The following is a 26,985-nucleotide window of genomic DNA, read 5'->3' on the forward strand; positions in this document are numbered from 1 at the left end:
GATTCCATTTATTAAAGTTCAAAAACTGACAAAACTAATCTATACTCTTAGAAGTTAGAATAGTAGTTTCTGGAAGTAGGCAGAAAGGGCTTCTGGTTGCTGGTAATATCATAGTTCTACCTGCTCATTCTGGGTGTTGTTAAATGGGTATGTAAACTTTGTGAGAAATATCAAGATAAACAATATAATTTATGCATTTTTCTGTATGTATGTTATAATTAAATGAAACATTTACTTTAAAAAGATGGTGACACTGAAAAATAAGTTGTTCCTAACTTACACAATAGTGACAAAATCACTGAAGAGTAAATAGATGAAAAAATTAGTATTCAAAATCAGTATCTTTTTCTTACTATGGAGGCAATTTTTCTAATGCAGACTATTCATATTATGCAAGGCTTTTAATGAAAATTTTATTTGCATATATTTAAGGTGCTACACAGTCTAAGAGAAAATGCAGACTACTAAATGCCCATGGCTTTGTGCTTGAACTCAGAAGAAGGTTGTTGCTAACTCAAATTCTACAGCATCTTTTTATTATACTGTACAAATAGTACTCCTCTGGTCTTCAAAAATATTTACTACAAATCCAAGAAGACCAGGTCTGGTTCAGAGATCTCGGTTGTTACATCTTCTGGGATAAATATAAGTAAGTTCTAAGAGACAGTTTTATACCTTAAAAAAATTTCTGTACACTCATTTTCTGTGTCACTCACTTTTCTGAAAACTGAATCAAAATATTAATAATGTGACAATATCTTTCTCAATAAATTAGAAATACTGCAAGAACACAAAACTAGTAGGAAGAAAAACCCTAAATCAGAAAAAAAAAGTTGTGTTATATATTTGATAAATATTTTATACTTCAGATTCCCTGCGATTTTGAAATTTTAAAATGCTTATATATTTTTATAGATATTCATTTTAAAATAATTATTGAACAGAAGAAAGAGGAATTCCTGAGTTAGTATATTATGAGACAGTAAAAGTCTATCTTGCAAAGTAACTGTTCTGCTGACATGAGTTTGGTTCCATAAGATGTTTCTACAACTAGGCTCAATTTGAAGATGTCAATACAATGAGACATTAAAACTTTCACTAAAATGGGAACTTTTACAGAGATAGGTAGAAACTTTCTTAAGTTTCTTAAGTTAACTTGCTTATGTCTCAGTTTCCTATTGAACTTTATCATAAGTTGAAAATTTAAGCAACTTCTCCTAAGGCAGGGAAATCAACAAGTTTTGATTACTTGTATTCTAGACATATGCTCTGCCTATGACTCCAAAACACCTACAGAACTCAGAAGTCCTATCACAAAATAAAACACACCAATTTTTTTCTGAATTTAAATGGGAAAATGGTAAATTTGTAGATGGAAGTATTTGTGGCTCCTCCACAACATTGACAAATCTAAGAAAATCAGAATAATGAGGGAAACATTTTGCTGTCACTGTAGGTCAGACATCAGATTACATAATTGGAGGATCATCTTAAAAATTTAAATTGAAGAACACTGCAACTGAATGCTTCAGATTGTCTCAAAGGATAAGACACTCTTTGAGAGGCTTCAGTTACATGAACAGATTTTTTTTTAACATCTTTATTGGAGTATAATTGCTTTACAATGGTGTGTTAGTTTCTGCTGTATAACAAAGTGAATCAGCTATACATATACATACATCCCCATATCCCCTCCCTCTTGTGTCTCCCTCCCACCCTTCCTATCCCACCCCTCTAAGTGGTCACAAAGCACTCAGCTGATCTCCCTGTGCTATGTGGCTGCTTCCCACTAGCTATCTATTTTACGTTTGGTAGTGTATATATGTCAATGCCACTCTCTCACTTCATCTCAGCTTACCCTTCCCCCTCCCGTGTCCTCAAGTCCATTCTCTACAACATGAACAGATTTAGGACATTATTTCTTTGGTTAGGTAAGCACCTTAATGATTGCTTTAGCTATTAAACTATTTATCAGGAGTTAATATTTCTTCCTAAAGAGTGTATCATGCTTTGAGAAAATGGCATATGATTAGGAGATTATGACACCCCACTTTCATCACTGGTTCCTCTTGAGGTAGAAGTATCTTGTCACACCATGGTTTAATGCCATATACAACCACTAACACTATTGGGTGAACTGATACATTTGAAAAGTTCTGCTTTACCTTTTTTTTTGACTTTTTAAAAAAAATTTTTTACTGGGGTATAGTTGATTTACAATGTTGTGTTACTTTCTGCTGTACAGCAAAGTGAATCATATACATATACATGTATCCCCTCTTTTTTAAATTCTTTTCCCATATAGGTCATTACAGAGTACTGCTTTACTTTTTATGTTCAAAATGTTGACAATGTAAAGACAAGCAAAATATTCTACAAATCTTATACTGAATATTATACTTTCTCTATAATATTCCCTAATATTTTCAATATCTAAAGTAACATGGATATCTGCATTTAACATGCCAACAATAAAAATAATGAAAATCTAGAGCTCCACAATAGAAATTTAATAACACATACCATATCTATATAGGATTGAATTCTAAACAGTTCTCTATTATTGCTTTGGGATCTCCAATTGTTTTTGTGTGTAAAATAATGAAGCATTATTTTTAAAACAATCTGTATCCCAGGTCTAATATCTTTCCTAATTTTCAATGAGCTGGACATCTCTGTAAAAATGTTCTGCCAGCATCTTAAACTCAAACGAACATGGGCCAAAACATGGAAGAGCTTATCAAGCTTTTATGCTGTGTACACAAACCTCCAAAGGAATTTCCCTTTGGCCCACAGCTGGCCATAAAAAGAGTAGGTTTTATAAATGAATAATAACCTACTATAATAATACTTGGGTCAGGAGAAAAAAGAGAGACCTTTTGATATAATTTGGCAACAATAGTTTATTTAATGCTTTCTTTAAGAAATCTTCTCTACAGGAAACTCTTCATTCCCTGACTAATCAGTGTGTTAAAATATTACAGGGCATTTGGAGGGAAAGATATATTAGAGTCTATCCCACTGCTATACTTAAGTATCAGGATAAATGGAACTGAATTAGGTTTTAGTCTCCTTTGAAAGCCTTTAGAACTGTCAGGATGTGAAAAAACCAAACCCAACCAAGTGAAAATATCTTTCATCAATTCTTTATTATGCCAGGCATCCGACAGTGTTAATTTACTATTGCCGCCTTGAGGTAGGCACCGAATTTCTATCCCCATTGGTCTGATTATTCATCTTCAGACCATCTGCTCTGAAACAGACATCACTCAAACAGAAGCAGCTTCGTGACACAGCACAGATGAGGCGCTGACCGCAGCCCCACATACTGCATACACTAAAAAGAGGACTGTTTCTCTTGCATCGAATTATTCAAGATGGAACAACAAGAAAATATACTCTTGCAATGAAAGCTTCACAATGGCTTACCTCATTATATGACCACTATTTTAAAAGAACTTGCACATATTTTTGTATCCTTACACTGTTGACTTTAGTGTAGCCCTGTTAACATGCACATGGAAACAGAGAAGGGCTTTCTGTTTACCACAGTCCAGTGTACATCTATAGTTGTCAGTCAGATGGATTTTCTAGGGGGTATCACTTAATTACAGCTCAGCAAACACACACAGTAACAACCTGACTCTACTTGTTTAAATGTAATTCTGAACTCATACTGTTTTCAAAAAAGACTAATTTAGAGAAAATGCATCAAAACTGAGCTTCTAACTCAAATTTTTATTTTATTTTTTTGAGCGCATAAGTTCTGCAATATTAATGTCTACTCCAGAATAAATAAGAATTTGAATTCATCACTTTCTAAAAAAAAAGTGATTCAAGATCACTTTTTGTCCCAAGACAATATTTTAATTTTATAGGAATAATAGACCCAAGAACTCTATTTGTGCCACCCTTGGAGTTTCTATGTTTTTGGAAATCTTTCTAATTACTGGGTGTCAGAAATTTCAGCATGATAATCATGTTGTTTATTAGAAATAATCTGTGTCTCTAGTCCCTTTGGTTAAACTGCTATTAAGTTCATTGTCATCTGTAAAATGACAAAAGCCCTTCTTTCTAATGTGCATATAATTTTTGAGAAGTTGTTTATTCAACCCATTCTCCTAAGTATGTGGGTCCCAAAGGAGCATGCACAGTTTTCAGACTCTTTTGCACATTTCTGATGATCTACATGGAAAGCAAAATTGCAATTCTCAAAAAATCTGCATCATCCTAAATGTAATATAGAAAATCATTTTTACATTCATTTCTTGACCCTCACCATGTTTGTCTTTGATGAATGTCAACAGACCTGTTAAAAATTAAATTAAAATTTTTAAAAACCTAAAGAATATGCAACATGTATGCTGTATAAGAAGTAAATAACTTCCAGTTTGACTCACTTTATTAACTTGATTAAATTTCTGAAAAGATCTATAGCTGTACCTATCTAAACGTGTACATATTGGAAAAATCACAGCTTCAGGGGACTTCCCTGGTGGTGCAGTAGTTAAGAATCTGCCTTCCAATGCAGGGGACATGGGTTCAATCCCTGTTCGGGGAACTAAGATCCCACATGCCATGGGGCAACTAAGCCCACGTACCACAACTACTGAACCCACACACTCTAGAGCCTGTGTGCCACAACTAGAGATAAGCCCGTGCGCCACATGAAAAGATCTCGCATGTCACAATGAAGCTCCCGCATGCCACAACTAAGACCCGACACAGCCAAATAAATAAATAAATATATTTTTTTTTAAAAATCATAGCTTCAGTTTGGAAAAAAGTGAAAATAAATTAGTCAAACAACAGATTACTTTGATAATAAATATTATATATAGAATGGCTAAACAACAAGGTCCAACTCTATATAGCACAGGGAACTATATTCAGTATCCTATAATGAACCATAATGAAAAAGAATATATATATATATATAATATATATATATATATGAAACTGTCACTTTGCTATACACCTGAAACTAACACAACATTGTAAATCAACTATGTTTCAATAAAAAATAAAATTTAAAAAATTAGTTAAAATAATTTAACCAGCTCTTAACAACCAGGCTAAGACAAATATTTTGGAAGCACCTATTGTATGTCAGGCAGTGTGCAAGGGATTAAATGTAGAAAAAATAAACATGATCCATCCCTTCAAAAGATTTTAAGATCTGCATTAAAAAAATTTTTTTAGCTGCAACATATTCCATGAATTAGATAGAAATGGGTAAAAGTGGATCCAGGGAGATCCATTTAGAGACAGTAGTACAAGCGATAGATGCTTGTTTTGTTTTACAAATATATTTTACATTTAGATATAGAGTAGGAATAGCAACGTAGTATTTAATAAAGTTCCTGGTGATAAGTTAGGTGGAAAACATAGCAGGCACAGGGACTAATGAGTGCAACATCATAGTGGTAGGAAAGAACACAGTATGAAGAAAATTATAAGTAATGCAGTGTGTGTGAATTATAAAGGTCGTGTTGGAAATGAGAAAGAAGTAAAATTCTCAAAGTAAGGCAGGGCCCAGACCATGAATGTTCTTATATGCCTTCATAAGAAGGCTGAGCATTACCCTCTAAGTGAAAGGACAGGAAAAGCCAAGATCAGAATACTGTTTCAAAATAATCACCCTATAACATATGGAAGATGAGTTAGAGGGGAGTCTGTGAGACAATCTGGGATACTATTGCAACAGTTCTGGCGAGCAGTATATCAGGGACAGCAATGTGAAAAAAGTAACGATTTGTCATAGATGAAGGGAAAAGAAGCTATAAAACTTGGGGAAATTGAATTTAAGGGTTTATGGAAAAGAAATTAAGGAAAATTTGGCAACATCTAGCTTTGGCGTGTAATGAGCGACATTACTAATCAAGACCAGAAATTTGGGGAAACAGAATACCCTAAAATTGGAGAGAACACAATAGCTTGGTTTTGGTCTGGTGAAATTTGATGTGCTATCACAGCATGGTAGTGTGTTGAGAATGCAAGACTAAAAAATCCAGGAGAGGATATGGACTACAGACAGAGGCCACAGCCTAACCTCTGGGAGATGGTCTGGGTTTTTTTGGAGCAATACTGGATTTTGCTTCATTCCTTACCATTTCTCTGTCAATAAAACTCCTGGGAATAGGGAAGCACTTCTTGTATTGCCTCTGGAAGCAAATACTGTTGACCTATCAACATCTTGCATGAAATGCCAGGAAGTGCTGATAAAATAAAAAATTGTAAGATGTATGTATACTGCAGTATATGTGTATACATATACACCAGTGAGACTAAAACAGATTTCTGTACAGGAGATTTTGCATGAGCTCAGAATACTAATTTCATGCAGCTGACATTTCCCTATAAGACCAGGGTACAACTGAGCTATTGCTTTATCCACAATGGATGTGACCTGCTGTAACTTTCTAAATTTACCCTTGTGCTATGAACTGCAATTATCTAGACTAGTTTGAGCTATTCAATTCTAACTCTATGCAAGGTAAAGAGCTTCTGTAACTTTACACTGAAATGTAAAAAGAGGATGGAAAACTGGCTTTAAAAAGGAATGTGTTTAATTAATTACAGTACATGACACATGGCAATGGAAAAAGACTAGCAAATCAAGTATTTGTAGCTTGCACTGCCTTTTTTCTTTTTAAAAATATTTTAGCTTATACTACAAAATCCCTCAGTTGGAAATCAGTCAATAAAAACCCCTCTGGTTATTACTGCATTTCAGAGAATATCTGAACTTCTTCTGAGGCAGCTATCAAAACAAATTCTTGATTTGTTGGGTTAAGAGCATTGGCATCAACTCCAAAGAGAATTTTGAAAAGTAAGGAAACTCAAAATTTAAACATAACTAAAAACAAAAATAGGGTTAATTTATCTCATGAAACTAAGCTTTGGTTCAGATACCCAAGACCATTTTTTTTAAAAATCGGGCTTAAGCCAGCCAGGTTTAATGAGAAATGGAGAATTCTCTGTTAGTTGTTTTTTTTATTATTTGACTTCTACGAAAAGTTGTATTAAGTGGATCCAATGGGTGTATTTCCCAAAGGCTTGGGATAACTTCTTCACAACACCCTCCCAACCTACCCTTCTCCCCTCAAGTTTGACCAAGTTCCTTTACTCTGGGGTCCCATAACATGCTGAGAATTCAGTCATTCATAAATGTTTGTTGACTACTAGTTATAAGCACAACACTACACTAGATATTGTGAATGGCTCTAGCAGGATCCCCAAATTATCTGTTTACATATGTATCTCCCCAGCTATCCTGGTCCTCCAGGATAGATGAGGCCATGACTTCCTCACCTTTGTGTCTCCACTGCCCAGCACAGGGCCCAACACAGAGTAGATCAATAAATACTTGTGGAAATAAAACAAAATAAAGGAAGAACTTCAACAAAGTGAAGGTGGCCAAATAGACACACGAAGCAGCATTGGTCTGTATGAATTAAACTAGTGAAAAGTTTGCTGAATCAAGGCTTCCCTGGTGGTTCAGTGGTTGAGAGTCCGCCTGCTGATGCAGGGCACACGGGTGCGTGCCCCGGTCCGGGAGGATCCCACATGCCGCAGAGCCGCTGGGCCCGTGAGCCATGGCCGCTGGGCAAGTTTGGTGAATCAGGTAAATTTTTACAGACTTACTAAATTTTAAAGCTTGACTTTAAATCCTGATTAGCAAAATTTATACTTGCTATGTTAATTCTATTAGATAACCACAATAAAACCAAATCCTGTCTAACTCTTCCTAAGGGTAAGTGAATAAAGAATAATGGGTCAGGATGCCCTCCATCTGTATAATTATTATCTTACAGTTGAAATCATGGGAAAATGACTGTACTTAGCAATGGAATTGATTAGACAGGCTATGGAGCTCAACATTCTCTGACCTTAATTAGTTTAACAGATAATTGCCAACTCTGACATTAGTAATGAAATTAAACATAGAAAGAAATGGTATCATACTGATACTGACTACACAGAATCATTAGTATCCTGTTTCTCAGAAATAAGAAACTATAATTTTGTTCTTTTCTGGGGGGAAAACTTTACATAGAGCAATAACATAAGCTTTTATTATTGTATAAATTATCCAAAGAAGAGGGGAATTACTGAATACATAACAACATATGGTAATATACTGCACTATCCCCAGAAGTTACAGTAAGAGTAATTTCTAAATAAAAGAGATCATTGGTATGTTTAAATTATTCAATGAAGATACAGAGGAGAGAGGCTGTTTTCTTTTAGAATTGTTATGCATGTAAAATTCACCTCACTTCAGTCATAGGTAAAACTATATATTTAATTCTACCTCTACATTCTCATATAAATATCTACCTGTAATATGACATGTAAAAATTAAACTATCCTATTTGTGCATATGTGTATGTGTGGTATGTGTGTGTAAGAATGTGTGTGGAGAGTGAGAGAGTCATATATCCCACCAGTCAGAACAAAATTATAACTTCTCTTGAAGACAGAAACTATGTCTTATAATTCTAGAATTTCCAAAGCATAGTTTAGTGCCTAAAATATATTAGCCAATAAAGATGATTATGATGACAACAGAACCTTGGGCAGAGCATTATCATATTTTTTAGTCTTATGCAAAGCTGAGAACAGGTAACATAGATGCAAGATATTCTAGTTTTAATTGCTCAAAACTTAAATTTAGAAATTAAAGAAAAGTTAGATTACTTTTGTACATATAAAAATATAGCATTAGAACTTTTTTTGCAAAGCAGTAAACTGTAGCCACAAAGACCTCATTTGTCCACCAAAATTAACTTAGTTGATATATCAATATTTTTTCTTAAATATTAACACCATAGAACCTTATTTTTGGTCCTTGACTAAGAAGCAGGTGGCAGGCTACATTTGTCTTAGTAATTAAAGGCCAAAACTTGTGAAACTAAAAGATACTAAGATTTTCATTCAAAAGATGTTTAGCCATATATGAAAAACTCATAGCTAACATCATAGTCAATTGTGAAAAGCTGAAAGCATTTCCTCTAAGCTCAGGAACAAGACAAGGATACCCACTCTCACCACTTTTATTCAATATAGTATTGGATGTCCTAGGCAGAGCAATCAGAAAAGAAAAAACTAAAATGAATCCAAATTGGAAAGGAAGAAGTAAAACTGTCACTGTTTGCAGATGACATGATACCATACATATAGAAAATCCTAAAGATGCCACCAGAAAACTACTAGTGTTCATCAATGAATTTGGTAAAGTTGCAAGGTACAAAATTAATATACATAAATTGTTGCATTTTGATAGATTAACAATGAAATATCAGAAAGAGAAATTAAGGAAACAATTCCATTTACCATCACATCAAAAAGAATAAAATACCTAGGAATAAACCTACCTAAGGAGGTAAAGGACCTATACTCAGAAAACTCTAAGACACTAATGAAAGAAATTGAAGATGACACAAACAGATGGAAAGATATACCATGTTCTTGGATTGGAAGAATTAATATTGCTAAAATAACCATACTGCCCAAGGCAGTCTACAGATTCAATGCAATTCCTATCAAAATACCAATGGCATTTCTCACAGAACAAGAATAAATAATTTAAAAATTTATATGGAAACACAAGAGATCTCAAATAGCCAAACAGTCTTGAGAAAGAATAACAGAAATCATACTCCCTGACTTCAGGCTATACTACAAAGCTATGAAAACAGTTTGATACTGGCACAGAAACAGACACATAGATCAATGGAACAGAATAGAGAGCCCAGAAATAAACTCACACACTTATCGTCAGTTAATCTACAACAAAGGAGGAATATACAATGGAGAAAAGACTCTTCAATAAGTGGTGCTGGGAAAACTGGACAGCCACATGGAAAAGAAATTAGAACATTCTCTAACACACACAAAAATAAACTCAAAAGGCACTAAATCCTAAATGTAAGATTGGAAACCATGAAACTCCTAGAGGAAAACAGGCAGAACACTCTTTGACGTAAATTGTAGCAATATCTTTTTGGATCTGTCTCCTAAAGTAAAGGAAATAAAAGCAAAAATATACAAATGAGACTTAATTAAACTTAAAAGCTTTTGCATAATAAAGGAAACCATCAACAAAATGAAAAGACAACCTACTGAATGAGAGAAAGTATTTACAAATGATATTACTGATAAGGGGTTAGTATCCAAAATATATAAAGAGCTCATACAACTCAACATCAAAAAAACAAACAACCCAATTAAAAAATGGGTAAAAGAACTGAATAGACATTTTTTTTCCAAAAAGGAAATGCAGATGACCAACAGGCACATGTAAAGATGCTCCACACATCACTAATCATCAGGGAAATGCAAATCAAAATCACAGTGAGATATCACCTCACACCTGGCAGAATGGCTATCATCAAAAAGAACACAAATAACACATGGCAAAAATGTGGAGAAAAGAGAACCCTTGTATACTGTTGGTGGGAATGTAAGTTGGTGCAGCCACTGTGGAAAACTGTAGAGAGGTTTCTCAAAAAGCTACAAATGGAACTACCATATGACCCAGCAATTCCACTCCTGGGCATATATATGAAAAAAAAAAACCCAAAAACATGAATTGAATTTGAAAAGATACATGCACCCCAATGTTCACAGCAGCATTATTTACAATTGCCAAGATATAGAAGCAACCTCAGTATACATCAACAGATGAATGGATAAAGAAGCCATGGTATATACATACAATGGAATACTACTCAGCCATAAAAAAGAATGAAATTTTGCCATTTGCAGCAACATGGATAGACTTGGAGGGTATTATGCTCAGAGAAATAAGTCACACAGAGAAAGACAAATACTGTATGATATCACTTATATGTGGAATCTAAAAAATACAACAAACTAGTGAATATAACAAAAAAGGAGACTCACAGATATAGAGAACAAACTAGTAGTTACCAATGGGGAGAGGGAAGAAGGAGGTGTAATTAGGGGTAGAGGATAAAGAGAAACTATTACGTGTAAAGTAAGCTAACAGGATAAAATGTACAGCACAGGGAATATAGCCAACATTTTATAAATTTATTTGTAAATGGAGTGTAACCTTTAAAAATTGTGAATCACTATATGGTATTGTACACCTGTAATTTATATAATATTGTACATCAACTATACTTCTATAAAAATAAAAATTAAAAAAAATAAAAGATGTTTGGATTGTGACATTTCTGATTAACAATGTTTAACATGAGAACCCAGCACATAATGTGAAGCTTGAAGAGAACTTGGGTATATATTAAAATCCTGTGGCATCCCTACAAGGTACAGTCCTTTATAGTTGGAGAAGCTCCACTTCTATTTGGTTTCCTTTTCCCACATATAAGAATTGTGGCATATTTCAGCAATTGAGTTCCCTCTACTAATAATATCTTTTCATAGATGTAACTATTAATTTAGCACGAATTATGTAAAGTAATCATTACAAAAATTTAGCCTGACCTAAAGCCTTTCTCTTCTGGTTATGATTTCAAGTAAGAGAATTAATTATATGTGTTTTGATTGGGGTGACTACACTTTTGTTCACTATATTTTGCTTGAAAATAATTATCAAAGTCACATTTGAGCAAGTCAATTTTTCATCATTTTTACATGATTTGTTTATATTTATGTAGTTTTAGTGATTTTTTTACTTAAATTTAAAAAATATTTTCTTACAGAATATGAACTGACATACACCGTATTAGAATTTTACATGCCATCCATGACATGCAGCTTGCTTTGTGTGCATACATTCTCGCTGCTCAACTTCTTGAAGGAATGAATAATAGTTTGTACTTTTTGTCAAAAAGTTTGTACTATTGTACATACTACTACAATATTAATGTAGTATGTCAAAACATTTATAGTCTCATTTAATCCTCATAAAGCACCCAATTGAAGAAACTGAGGCTTAGTGAGATTAAAGCACTTGTCCACAGATATTTGGTAATAAATGCCAGAGCTGCAGTTGGTACCCAGTCAGTCTTACTACAGAGGCCATGATCATACCACTGTGCAGTACCACTTCCTTAGCTCCACCTAAAGATGCCAAATACCTTTCCACTGTTGAATGATTTGTAGAAGTGACTGCTGCTTCCTGTTCTGGGGAAGAACTACTGCAATCACATTCCTGGACTCAGTGATCATGTTATGATTGTCCTTGTTGCCCAATTCCCTTTCCTGTGCTAGGGGTAGGGCCTAAAGTTTGAACATTTGCCACTGACACCTCTGGACTACCAAGATTTCTTTTCTTTAATGTTGCTAACCCAAGAGTTGTGACTTTAAGGGACTCAGTTACAGTACTTCAAAATATTATTGCATATTATACTCGACAAGTGAATCTAGAGCAATGTCTCCATCACCATTATTATTACTACCATGCGCAGAAAAAAATATCAATCTCCACAGCACGGTAGGCTTCAAAGACAACAATTGTTCCTCTGTTTTCAAAGCAGCGTGCAGACTTTTACAAGCTCGTACTGATATATTTTCGTGAGTGGGATTTAAACCTGGACTGCTTCCAAGGTGGATGAAACCTCTCTCAGCTGTTTTTAATTAATCACCACACCTGCTATTTAAATGTTGATTACACCTATAGAAATGATCATAGTAAATCTTATTTTCCCTGTAAAAACTTAGTAAAATGTACCCATAAAAAGTCCTCTCCTCCAAATTCATTGAAAAGCTATATAAGTGTAGAATATTAAATAAAATAATAATTTGTTATGAAACCTAAAGAATACAGAAATACATATTCCATCAGAGCATTTATCTAAAACTATAAAACTTTCTAGGTTCTTTAGCTACTTTTTTGTTCTTACGATCTCTCTTCTCTTAAAAAACATAGGGGAATCATTATAAAAACATATACATATTCTCACAGAACATTTAAGAAATGAATTTTAAAAAATCAGCCAACAGCCATAGTCCCATTACTCAAACTTAACACTGCATATTTTGATGCATTTTCTTTTAGAATTTTTCTACACATACACTGTATCTGTGCATGTAAATAATATTTTTACAAAGTTGGGATAATAATACTCTGTCTTCTACTTTTAAAAACTAACATTACCAAATAAGTATTGCCTACAGCATTCAGAAGTCATGAAAGATATTCTAAATCTCATATGGTAGTTTACAGATGGGTTACAATGGTTTTTAGCTTTCCCTAATTATTTGTAGAACTAGTGCCTTTGTTTTCATTGTTGTCAAGAATGCTATGATAAAAAGTTAGGTACATAAGTCTTTGTCCTTGTCTTGATTGTGTCCATTGTTTAAATTCCTGAGGGTGGAATAATGATGTCAAAGGATGTAGATTCTTGGTATATATTGTAATATTGCAAAACTATCCTTGAGAGAGGCTGAAGCAAAAGATGCTACCATAACTGTTTGTGGAAGAGCCTGTCTCAACTTAATCACATGCTCAAATTTGCTTTGCTCAATTGATATGCCTATCTTAACGGTTTTGATTTACCTTTTTCATTTTTGAAGAGTTTAAAAGCTCAGTCATACATTTAATGTCAATTACAATTTTTATCTTCTTTGACTTGTCAACATTTTTTGTCCTTTCAGAGTTTCAAATGTCTCTTTTATTCTTAAAAACTTTATATAGACAAGATAACACTTTTCCAAGTTTGTTATTTTCTCTTTAATATATTTTTTGACTTTTAGAAGTTTTAAATTCTATAAATTGAAAAGTATAAACTTAGATTTTTATTCCATTGCTTTCATGCCTTCCAACCCTGAAATCAATAAAATACTTCTTCTCATTTTCTTCTGGCTTAAAAATAATTGCTTTTCTTTCCATTTAACTTTTAGTAACCTGAAATTTGTTTTGGTATGGGGCATAAGTGACAATCTTACTTGAAATTTTCCAAGCAGGCAATTTTTTTCAATTGTTGAAAATCATTCAACTCCATTTAACTTCCCCTAATGTCTCCTCTTTACATTTCTCTGTCTTTGAAAAGTTAGTCTAATATAATAGCTTCAAACTACTTTTTCAAGGAGAGTACAAATGCAGGGCTTTTAAAATGCATTTGAAAGTAAGAGACCAGCAACTTAAAACAATCACGTATATGTATAGACTGTTATTTAAAAAGTCCTCATGGTAACCAAAAACCAAAAATCTATAACAAATACACACACAAAAAAGAAAAAGGAATCTAAACATAACACTAAAGATAGTCATCGAATCACAAGAGAAGAGGGCTTCCCTGGTGGCGCAATGGTTGAGAGTCCACCTGCCGATGCAGGGGACACGGGTTCGTGCCCTGGGCCGGGAGGATCCCACATGCCGCGGAGCGGCTAGGCCCGTGAGCCATGGCCGCTGAGCCTGCGCGTCCGGAGCCTGTACTCTGCAGCGGGAGAGGACGCGGCGGTGAGAGGCCCGTGTACCACACAAAAAAAAAAAAAAAAAAAAAAATCACAAGAGAAGAGAACGAAAGAAGAAAGGAAAAATCTATCTTTGCAATCCTGGTTCTATCACTTACCACGAGTTGTGTGACCATGAGCAAAGTACTGAACTCAAATAAGCCTCAGTTTACTTGTCTATAAAATGTATAGGATTATATGGACTAAATTAGATAATATATGTAAAATCCCTAAGAAGAGTACATTGGAATAGCAGACACTCAATAAAAGTAAATTTTAATACTTGATTCACAGAGCTATCATAAGGAGTAAATGAAATTTATATATGTAAATGGTATGTGGAGCACCATTACAGAACCTGGCAAATAATAGGGGCTCAATAAATGATAGCTATTATTATTATTAATTAATATAGAACCTCCCTTACATTTCCACTTTCATTTATTTATTTATTTTCTTTATTTTTTATTCTCCTGCTATTTTCCACATCTAAGTCAACTGTCGATCCTGAATAGAATAGATCTAGTCTCAATGCAAAAATCAAGTGGTTAGGGGTAGACCAGAAAGCAGCCCAGTATCAATAACTTGGCTGACAGTGTTATGGCTAGGATCTGACATGTAGCTCTAAATGCTTGGGTCACATTTTAAATAGAAATGAAAGTTGACATGTCCATCTGGATCACTGTTTAATTCTTCAAATAATTAATTGGTGAGTTTACACAAATCAACACCAAAGAAAAGACTGATTCTTTAATCTGTATTTATATATTATATAACAAAAGAAAGAAAGAACAAAAGACAGAAAGAGCATGTAGACAGTGGAATTCATTATTTACTTTTGTGGAAGAAACTGATTTAATACTTAATTTTACACGTCTTTTAGAAATGCATATATAATTTTTTAAATTGAAAATGTACGGAGTGAATATTTGACACCTCACATTAGTTGATGTACTAAGAAACTTTAATGAGGCCAAAAGAACTTTGTTAATCATCTCTCACATGCTGCATGACATTTTAGGCAGAAGTGTGGAATTTAGCCAGGAAATCGTACTGGACTTCAATTCCAAGAAAGGATCAAATCATTCAGAACAATCTTACTGTTCAAGCTGGCTGCTCAATAGTGGAATGAAATTCTGATTTCTAAATAACCGGGAGACACATTTTCATAACAACATCTTATGTTGTTAGCGCCTAGATTTCTGATGGGAGTTTACAAGCTTAAACAATGAAAGGACTCTATATAGGCGTACAGCAATTATTAGTTTTAGGAAGTGGAGGTTAAATTTACTTTAAGTACTGTGATTTAAAATTACATTGCGATACAATGCAGACACCTTCTTACTTTCAAGATAATGCATAGGACCGTAGGAGGCCCCATTCGCTGGCAGAGCAGCCTCTGTCCCCATGTGTCCTGTGTGGTCTTGGTGTCTTTAATTGCCAGTAAACAGAATTTGGCAATCAGTTGAATTAACCTGGATTAGAAGAAACTTAATATAATGTGAAGTGTTTTAATACTCTTATGCCCTTATGTGCCGTTGTTACATATTCAGCCCCGTCTTTTCAGTAAAGTCAACCTCTTAGAACATAAAGCAGTGGTTATCATACAATAATGCACTTAAGGGTTACTTAGAGATCATGCTTAATCTTGTTAAATAAATATTCTCAGCTCCCACCTCAGAGATTCTAATTCTGGAGGTCTGGAATAGAGCTCAGCAAGCTACATCACTTTAAAACACCCTAGGTGATTCTTCTGATGTGGGCAGTTCATGGAACACACTTTGGAAGGTGATGACATAAGGGATTAACTAGACCTTTCATTCTATGTATTTATTACACAACCCAAAAACACTTTTTCCCTGATGTCATCCTCAATCATGTAGGCAGTCAGAATGTATGATGTAAAAATGCATAAGAAGCTGAATATGATAAACCAGTTTTTAAAGAAATAATTATGCATTATAGACATATGGACAATTTTGTGAAACATACACCTTACTAAAGAAAAATGTTGAATGTCTTTTACTTCTGAAAAAGGAGTTTTTCCTTTTGTAAATCTAAAGAAAAAATTATATGTGATGACCCGTGGTTTTCAAAAAGAAAAGAGCCACAAATTTTCCTATGTACTTCTGTTTTACTAGATGTCTTAGTACATGCTTTCTAACTAATTTCCTTCAGAAGGCTAACAATCCAGAAAGATATGATTCTAATGTAGCAAATCTGAAGAGACTTCAACTGTAGTTTTAACACATTATTTCTGCCTGGAGCGATCTTTTCCGTGATAAAGTGAGAATTCCTCATTAGACAAATTAACAATCTTAGATATTTAATTTTAAGTACATGATGTGTTTATTTAATAGAGTTGTTAAACTAGATAGAGAAAGTGCTACGGTATCAAGTAGAACATAAGATTATACTTCAAAACCCCCTTTTGATAACTGAGGTAGGTAAAGAGTACAAAAAAAAATCCAAATTTTAAAATAATATGTCAGCAACATTTATAATTCATCAAAAACACTGTTTCAACTCACAATCTCTACTATTCAACACCTGGCTTTCACATAGCTTTTAGATATAATTCATTAGCTCAAAGATGCCATTGAAATGATATTTCCGATGATCGTTGTAGTATTTTTACACCTTATAAGCAAATTTTAAAGGTACAAAACAGTTTTACTATAGTCACATAAGCCCATACAAATATGACATGAATGTAAGCTTTGAAAAGTCAAACTCTTAAAAGTCTGACAATGAAATGTAATTTAATATGCCCCAAATTTCAAAGAGAAGCCTTTAAATGAAAATGAAGGAACCAGTAGTTTTTTCTTATGGCAAAATAAATTTTAAATTTCACCCATTAAGAAGGCATTCAATCCAAAGCAGCAACTGAAAGTGGGTAAGAAACAGCAGATGTCTGTGTGGGAAGGAAGCAAAATATGGTTGAAAAGACAGCTCTCTCTCCACAGAGTATTCTCAGGTCTACCATACATGTGACCCTGAAAAAGCCACTGTATATCCAGTAGAACCAATGTTATTAAATACAGAAGAAAGACTTAAAATTATTACATAGTTCAAATTATGTTTGGTTTGGATGAACCTCATTATAAGAAAAATATAATGGAAATAGTATTAGATATTGATTGTTTATATTATAATAATAATTCCCCTTATCACAGTGTAACATTTCACTGAAAGGCATCTATTGCATTTTATGTACAATTTCATATAGAGATTGCATAATAATTCAAGGAATTATTATAGTAAATATGTTTTATACAATTAATATTTCACAGCAGTAATGTGTGTACACTTGCAGTAGGGTACTTTTTTTTTTTGAGAAGGTTATAATTAAATCTTCTTAGTTTTAATTCTTAGTTTTTCCAGGTTCTTTAAATATTTTTAGAAATGCCTTTTGTATCTCCATCATTTTTTCAATTTTCACAGCCTTTGGTTTCATCTGGGGGCTTGTCACCTGCAGCTGGAAAATGCCCACAACTAGATTCGCTATCTTGGGTGGTTTCTTAGTCATTAATTTCTTCAAGTTTTCCAAAAATATTTATTGAGCATCTGGTAGGTACTAGGTGCTTGGTTAGGCACTGCAAAGAGAGTGGAGCTTCTGATACGCAAACCACAACCTAATTGGTTCTCCTAAAACAGCCTTTGTCAGTGGTCTTTCAGTGGAACAGAATCCAAATTCTGAAGCTTGGCGTATGAAGCTCTTGATAGTCTGATCTCATGTATATTAACCAAATTTCATGAATTCCACACGTGTCCAAAAAAACGAGGTGTTACAGCCATGGGGATTCATACACTTCTTCTCTCATTCTAATGTTACTATTGACTCCAAGACTGAGCTTGTGATCTGTTCATAATGCTTCAAGATTTGACTTTTCTGTAACCCTCTGAGACTGAGTTGTCATTCTTAGGTATTCCACAACACCCTGTGCTTTCTCACCACACTGTAACACCATATTGGGACTCTTGCTTTGTCCATCCTTGGATTACGCTCCTTCAAGCTAAAGTTGCATGTCTTATTTATCTTGGTACGCCCAGTGCCTGGCACTTAATAAATGCTCAATAAATGCTTACTGAATGTGCCTTCTTCCCAACAGGAACCAAGATTGTACTCTGCTTCCAAGATCTACTGTAAGCTAGCACATCTATACAATGGAATACTACTCAGCCATAAAAAAAGAATTAAATTTTGCCATTTGCAGCAACCTGGACGGACTTTAAGGGTAATATGCTAAGTGAAATAAGTCAGACAGAAAAAGACAAATACTGTATGATATCACTTATATGCAGAATCTAAAAAATACAACAAACTAGTGAGTATAACAAAAAAGAAACAGACTCACAGATTTGGAGAACAAATTAGTCATTACCAGTGCGGGGGGGAGCAAATTAGGGGTGGGGATTAAAAGGTGCAAACTACTATGTATAAAATAAATAAGCTACAAGGATATATTATATAGCACAGGGAATATAGCCAATATTTTATAACTATAAATCGAGTATAACCTTTAAAAATTGTGAATCACTAACTATGTCGTATACTTGAAACTTATATAATATTGTACACCAACTCTACTGCAATAAAAAAATTTAAAAATAAAAAATTTAAAAATCTACTACAGGCTCCAACTTCTCCATTAGCAGAATGGATGTTCAAAATATTTAACAACTGGTACAGTTCACACACCAGCCAATCACAATGGACACTGTCTGTAGCACTGGAGGAAGGTGGTCCTGGAGGCCCCTAGCTGGTCCAGGCATCATTCCTCTATTTGTTCATTTTGGGGTTGGAAGTGGACTGGGGAATCCTGAGGATGGGCTCCAGGTAGCCACAGTAGAAGGAGCAGCTTGGTGGGCTCATAGAAGCAGCTATTTAATTAGTCTGCATGGAATCATTTCAAAGTATAAATAATTGGTACAGCTGTTCTGCTCCATACCAGCTGAATCTCAGCCCTGTCCATGAGACATTCCCAAAACAGTATGATCTGTACTGTTCCTCTTCTTCCTTGTCATCTTTTAGGTGCTCATTTCATCACTCACACCGCCACCTACTCTCTTATTGACTTTAATAGTTAATTAATTACATGTGGGTAAGTCCTGCTTCTAAAACTAGATTGAAAGTTCCTAGATGACAGAAGCCATATCTTATCTTCTTTCAATATTTATCTTTAAATAAATTAACCAAAAGTTACATAACCATGCTCTATATCATTTCATGTTTTTAAAAATGCTTTCTTTACCAGAATGATTTTCATCATACTCTTGGAACTTTTTAGGGTTAATAACAAAACTATAGGAAGAAAGTTTTCTTATAACGGTTATAAAAAAGGCTACCAAAGACAATGTTCACAATATCATTTAAAGTCTCTTATTTCTATCCTCTTAGAACTCAAAACTGAAGAAAAGTTTAACTCTCTTGGCATACTGTGCGCTTCATATATAGGGAACCATCTCTCTTTCTTTCACACACACACACCGTGAGCACACACACACACACCACTCCACCTTAGTAAATAGCACCATCTTGTACCCAGTTGCTTAAGCCAATAACCCCTTCTCTTTCTTTCAAGAGCCAAAACAATCCTTCAATAAAAACAAAAATACATCCGGAATCTGATCACTTCTCTCGCCACCACTGTTAACACCCTAATTTAATCCTACATCATCGTTCACCTCAGGGGTTTCTGGGACAGCTTAAGTTGGCCTCCCTTGATGGAATTTACAATCCATTCTCCACCAAGCAGAGATAGAGAGACAGAGAAAGAGAGAGATAGAGACAGAGGCACAGAGAGGGAGGGAGGAGGAGAAAGCTCACGCGAGAAAGATCTTTTGAAGCATAAATGAGGTTCTCCTATTTCTCTAAAACCCTCCAGAGGTTTCCCACTGTACTTTGAATGAAATCCAACATCCTTTACCAAGGTCCACTACATTTAGAAAGAAATCTAAACTTCTGCCAAGGTAGGCCTGTGCCTGCCTCTCAGACCTCATTGTCAGCCCCTTTCTTCTCTGTTCACAATGCTGCAGCCATGCTGCCTTTTTGTCCCTTGGACTCACCGGGCACATTCCTACTTCAGCTGGGCAGCACACTCCCCCCACCTCCCTATGCAAGTTTAATGTTTGTCTCCCCCTACTCTGTCTCATCCACATATGGCTAGCATTTAGATCGATACCTAGCTCAATAAATATTTGCTGATTGACTTACTACCTTTTGATTCAGCACAGCAGAAAAGTACTAAATTGTTTTCACAAAAACACCAGAATTCAATGCCCATGGGCTAAGGTCAGAGGAAAAGGTATACAATAACAAGAAGGCTGAAACAAAGAAGATAATTTTTTTTTACTATAACTGAAAAAATGTTTAAATAAGTGAAACAAGAAAATAAAAATATCTGAGAAAAAACTGGTAAAACGAGGAGGATAACAATTTAAAAGTCATCTAGGACAGATAATCTAAGTAATATTTGTGATGAAGCATCACATTTATGGTTTTGCTCTTGGGACAAAGCAAATTGATATGGTAAAGAAACTACAGTGAATATATGTCCATGCCACTCTCTCACTTTGTCACAGCTTACCCTTCCCCCTCCCCATATCCTCATATATACACTACCAAACGTAAAATAGATAGCTAGTGGGAAACAGCCACATAGCCCAGGGAGATCAGCTCTGTGCTTTGTGACCACCTAGAGGGGTGGGATAGGGAGGGAGGGAGGGAGGGAGGGAGACGCAAGAGGGAAGAGATATGGGAACATACGTATATGTATAACTGATTCACTTTGTTATAAAGCAGAAACTAACACACAATTGTAAAGCAATTATAGTCCAATAAAGATGTTTTTTAAAAACAAAAGAAACTACAGTGAAAAGTACATGATCTCAATGCAAGACAAATATAAAGAACACTTAGACCAATATGCAAGTCTTTAAATGATGCCCTGACAAAAATACAAGCCAGGAAGAACAAGAAATGAAGATCTATTCCTGACGCTGCTCTAGTCTGCACTTTACCAAAGCATGGTCAAGAAGCCGTCTCTCTGGAGCCCACTTAGCCCTTGCATGGCTTTGCGGACTCATGTCCCAGACAGAGCTCCCCTAAGAATCCAGGACAAAAATCTATAAAACATCTCTGAGAGCTTCTTCTTTCATAAGTAAAACTGGAATATATATACCCATCATCTGTAAAAAGGAAAAGGAAAAGGTATCTGAGAGATCATGCAGTTTTCCCTTCTGTGATCAACAGAAATATTTAGAAATATAACTAGGACTTACTCGGAATAAGAATTTTAGTACAGCTGAATTTTGTTCTCAACTCTCTACTACCCCACATGCTTCCTCTTTTTGGAACTGTCAAGTTGATTGTGATAATAGCAGATCTTGGAGTCCTTTAAGGACTAATGTAAGAGGCAACCACATTTCAGAGGAAAACCCTAACATAGGCTCATAAGCCTTACATCTTCATTAGGAAGGCAGACATTTTTTCTCAGTAGATTTGGAATAAGGTGTCTCTGGGAGTAGAGTTCTCTCGTGCCCTCAAAGTTTGAGTGAAGGGAGGGATGGACTTGGGAATACTCACAACACAGGGGTTGGAGTCCAGTGCAGTTCTTTGTCTGTGGTCGGGGGTGAGAGTCTGCCTTGAAGGTTTGCCTACTCTTTTTCTCCATGCAAATATCTCCCTGCTACTAGAGTCCTGGCTGCACCAGCAAAATGAAAAAGAGACACTGTAACTAGTTTGAAATGTATTTCCAAATTGCTTTCCAAATATTTAGAAAAATTTACAGCATACCCTGGAATGTCTACCAGTCTCAACACACTCTTCTAAGACTGAATATTATTATATTTTATATCTTTGTTAACAGACAGAATATCTTTTATTGTTTTAATGTATATCTTTACAAAATAGGAAAAGAATACTAAAATTAATATTTAGTGACTGAAAAATTTAGCAATCAAAAATTTAATAATAGAAAAATGTAGCAATTGTTGGAAAACAGCCAGGTCGATTTGTTGCCCTACTGTCTAAGGCTGCGTTTACTCTACAACCAACAGGGCTGAGAAGCAGCAACAGAGATCATGTGCCCACAAAGCCTATAATATCCACTCTCGGACCCTTTACAGAAAGAGTTTGCTGGACTTGGCTCTGGAATTTAAGTATTAATTTGAATACACGTTATAAAATATTATTTATCCAGTTATAGAACTTTAAAATTTTGTGGCATATTAGCTGTTCATCATTTTTGCTACAATTTTTTTTTTAATATGTATTTATTTATTTTGGTTGTGCCAGGTCTTAGTGGCGTCAGATGGGCTCCTTAGTTGCAGCTCCAGGATTTCTTAGTTTTGGCTTCCCGGCTCCTTAGTTGCGGAACACGGGCTCTTTAGTTGCAGCATGTGAACTCTTAGTTGCGGCATGCATGTGGGATCTAGTTCCCTGACGAGGGATCGAACCCTGGCCCCCTGCATTGGGAGTGCAGAGTCTTATCCACTATGCCACCAGGGAAGTCCCACTATAATCTTTTAAAGTTACTTTAAAACTTAGGAAGTTATTATATTGCCACAATAATATTTAGTTTCATTTTCTACTTTTTTGCGGTATAATTTCTGGGTTTAATTATGTAACATATCTGGAAATAATTATGGTCTGATTTTTTTTATCTTATAAAAAATGTATAAGCCTATTAAGTGGAATTTAAAATATGCACATACCATAATATTGTTCTAGAAGAAATTATTTTTGTTTGCTTACTTTCAACAATTCCTGGTAACTGATTTATTCCTCACTGTTATACTTATATATACAAACAAATGTCAGACTATTCAAAATTCTAAATAAAACTTATAGAAAAGAATGAAGTATTAATTTACATAAAGCTCAGCAGTTTTAGAACTTTAAATTTATATTTTTTTCATGAGTTTAGTTCCGATTATGAATAAACCTGGAAATTTATTTAGTTGAAATTTTTGTCCCCCAAACACAATAAACTCTATGAAACATTTCTAAGTTAATTTCCAGAAGAAAAAAAAGTACTAAGGACCTCTGTTTCTGTTTTTCCCCCAAAAAAAGATTATTATAAAAATAAAAGTTAATAAGTTCTGAACCTCTTAACTTAATCATTAATAATGACAAGGATGAATGATGAAAAGGGACTAATTATGAAATGTATCTAGATGATGTAAGGAGTGAGTGGCTTCAGTCTTACCGTACCCATTTAAAAGTAAAGAAAGACGCTAGATTTCTTAAATTTGGGAAACTTAAAGCTAGATAGAACCACATATTTTGCTTGTCATCTTTGGTATTAGCTTTTTTTTTTTTTTTTTTTTTTTTTTGCCCATGTCTAACGTGGTGAAATCCTGAGTAAAATATCAATTCAGAAAGTAGACAACAGGTGCATTTCCACTTTTACCATACTTTTCCATGTCACAACAATCATTATATGCTCCTGTCCATAAAATCTTTGACAGAAGAGATTATTCAATGATCAGCAGGTTATATTATTTAATTCAGAGAAATCAGATTGTAATAATTTTTTAAATATCAACTCAAATTTTTTTCAGGACTAATCTATATTAAAATGGATAGGAGGATTTTAACAAGGGAATGAAATCGCTATTGATTATTTCTTTTTAAAAAGTTTTTAATCATTTTCTGAACTCGAAAGTTTTGAATGAATTTCTTATTTCAGCCCTTGGATCTAAAAATCATGCTAAATTTGCTCTTCTTTACCCAAAAGAACCTATCAGTGCATCAAAATATCATCACTTCTGTTCTCTACGTTTTAAAAATAGGCTTTTATATTTAATTTTTAAAATACCTCTAATTTATTTTCATGCTTTACATTTTTCTTAATGGTTTTTAAAAGGTGAAAACAGGGAATACACTTGTGTAGCTTAAAAATATTAAGGGAGTTATTAACTAACATTTTAAAGAATGGTCTTAATGTTAAATTAATGAAAAAAAATCCTAGAAACTACCTTTTAAGCAAGGTAGCCACTTCTTGGAGAATATATTCATATACTGCAACTAAGCAAGCTTGTAGAACTACTAAACAGTTACCCAAAAGTTCACCTTTTTTCGTCCCTTCAGTCCAGAAATTGCACTTGAAGTGGCCGCTCAGAAATCCTGAATGATGCTGCTGGTGGATGTGGATAATTTAAACCATAAAACCATAACCCAGAATGAGAACTGCAACAGCCCCTGGTCACAAACCTGGGCGGTGCGGTTGTTAAGGCAGGTGTCCTCCCTCCCCACCCTTTTGCTTAATCTCTTGCCTGGGGTGGCTTCTCTCCAATTTGGGAAGCACCATCCTCATTTGCACTACAGTGCTGACAGACATTCTTTTCACTGCAGCTATCTGGAAACATTGGCTCTGCACGTTGTTCTTACTGGTAAGTTCTTAGTTTCTCTTTCAGTTTCACTGTGGTCTGACAGAATTTCAATCTACGAAATTATGAAATTCATCCAGGTCAGAGTAAAAGCCAAAGAGAGTAGGGAGTCACCTCAAAGTCCTCACTCCTGGAAATATCAGGCACACACTTCAAAGTACAGAGTATGTTTCTCTGATTCAGAAATCTTCCTTATCTTAGTTTCATGGCTATGCTCTGAAATACATGACTTGCAATAAGGTCAAATTCCTGCAGCTGACAGATCAAAGATAAAGTTTATCCTCCAGCAAATAGGAAAATCAAAATATTTCAGGAAGATTTTTGCCGCCCCCCAAAAAAATCACAATAAGCCTTTGTAATCATTTTAAGAAACATACCATGACTATGAATTATTAAAGTCTGAAAGTCAACTTAGATATCTGATGGCTCGACTTTTAGGCCTCTGCACAAAATATTATCATCATAATCAGAACAGTATTTAAAGGGCTTTTCACTGAAGTTAGTTAAATATTAGAAGAAGAACGCCTTTATAGGCTGAAACTGGGGAGTTAGTACGTGCTTTTTAATCCTAATGAAAAATGATCCTAATGAAAAATGAACTATGAATATATAAACAGGCAAAATAATTTAACAGCCTGAATGTAAGTGAATCTTTGCAATATTGCTGCAAGTCACTCCATAATAAAATATATGTTCAGCTTTGGACAAAACTTAATTAAAGAGACGGCATCCTTTCTTATTCCCAAATGTCAGTTCATAGCTAAAGCCAGCTCAGAAGGAACAAACATGAACATTGCAGAACACGAAGAGGAAACAGCAGCAGGCCACTGAATCAGAGGCAGTCAGCTGGTTTGATCACATTGGTTTTATTCTGTCAACTTCCTTCCAGGAAGTTTAGAGTTTTAACCAATGAGGTCCAGTGTTGATTCTTGGGCCACCATCCTCCTCTCCTCCAGTCTGTGACTTAGAACTTACCCGCACCCCAAGTTCTTTGGTGTCCTCGCTGTTACAGCCATAGTAGTCTGGGGTTTTGTCCAATTCCTGCAAGTGTCCCTGTGCTCTTACACTCTTATCCGCATGACAAGACGGGCAGAGAGCTGCATTACCCATCTCAGTGCTACGGTTCCTGCTGTCAGTGGGGCCGTCCTTGCCCTCTGTGCTCTGTCCAGGGCTCCCAGGGGCACACTAACGTGGCCGATTCATCCAGACGATCCTGGGTTCCTCTGCTCAATTCCCCTACACGCCCCTCACCAGTTCTCCCCATCTGCTGGCTGGCTTGCTGGTGTCAGAGAGAACTCAAAACCCGAGCAACTGCAGGCTGCCTTCAGTGACCATTTCCAATTCAGGCTCTGCCAGTCTATTTTTACACCTACCAGGCCAGCTATGCATGTCAATGGAGTGAGGGGGGGCGAGGCTAGGGGGGAGCAGGGGAGGGGGCAGTGTTGTTTTGCTTTTCACCATGCAAGCAGCCTCCTTTACACATGGACTGAAGTTCCTGCTGTGTAAAATGTCTCTACATAGGAGAATTTTTGCATTACTCATGAATGTCTTTGATTTTCCCCCTCTCGGTCTTCCTATTCACACAGAACACTAAAGTTGCTAATGACCTCACTTCACCAGCATAACAGGTAAAAGTTACTTTTGTGATTGCTTAAACCAAGAAGGATTCACTTGGCTTACAGATTTTTTTTTCATAATCATTTACAGAAAACAATTAGCCATCCTTGCAGCATTTAAAATTCACTGGAAACACATCAATCAAAATGGCTCATTTTACACCAATATGGATGTTTTAAATTTAATAAGTTTTCCACGGTTTTTCATTATTCACGAGTGTTCCAGTAAGAACAAACATTTTGCTTCATTTATAATTCTTTTTAATTTTTACTATTTTGAAAATGTTTCCCTCAGCTTTACAATAGATAATCAAGAATGGCTTTCAAGGGGAGGGGAAAAAAAAAGAATGGTTTTCAATATGATACATACTATCTTTGAAACCATATTACAGATTTTGAAAGAAATTGTTTCCCACTGAGATGAGCACAGCAAACACACCATACATTTTTTTAACATCTTTATTGGAGTATAATTACTTTACAATGTTGTGTTAGTTTCTGCTGTATAACAAAGTGAATCAGCTATACATATACATATATCCCCATAACCCCTCCCTCTTGCGTCTCCCTCCCACACTCCCTA

The 26,985-nt window shown here is 35.0% G+C and overlaps 1 protein-coding gene across 2 annotated transcripts in view; it reads right to left on the reverse strand.

Moving 5' to 3' along the window:
- ANK2 (ankyrin 2) overlaps positions 1-25,896 on the reverse strand; it is a gene marked incomplete at both ends in the record, with an annotated part of 247,216 nt that extends 221,320 nt beyond the window's left edge. For both annotated transcript variants that reach the window (XM_079712358.1, XM_079712357.1), the window contains one exon: positions 25,762-25,896. In XM_079712358.1, the coding sequence (XP_079568484.1) occupies positions 25,762-25,896 (135 nt within the window). The remainder of the gene's footprint in view (positions 1-25,761) is intronic.
- Between the last annotated feature and the right edge of the window lie 1,089 nt (positions 25,897-26,985).

The sequence above is a fragment of the Hyperoodon ampullatus genome, assembly GCF_949752795.1.
Source record: "Hyperoodon ampullatus genome assembly, chromosome: 1".
NCBI classification, from domain to species: Eukaryota; Metazoa; Chordata; class Mammalia; order Artiodactyla; family Ziphiidae; genus Hyperoodon; species Hyperoodon ampullatus.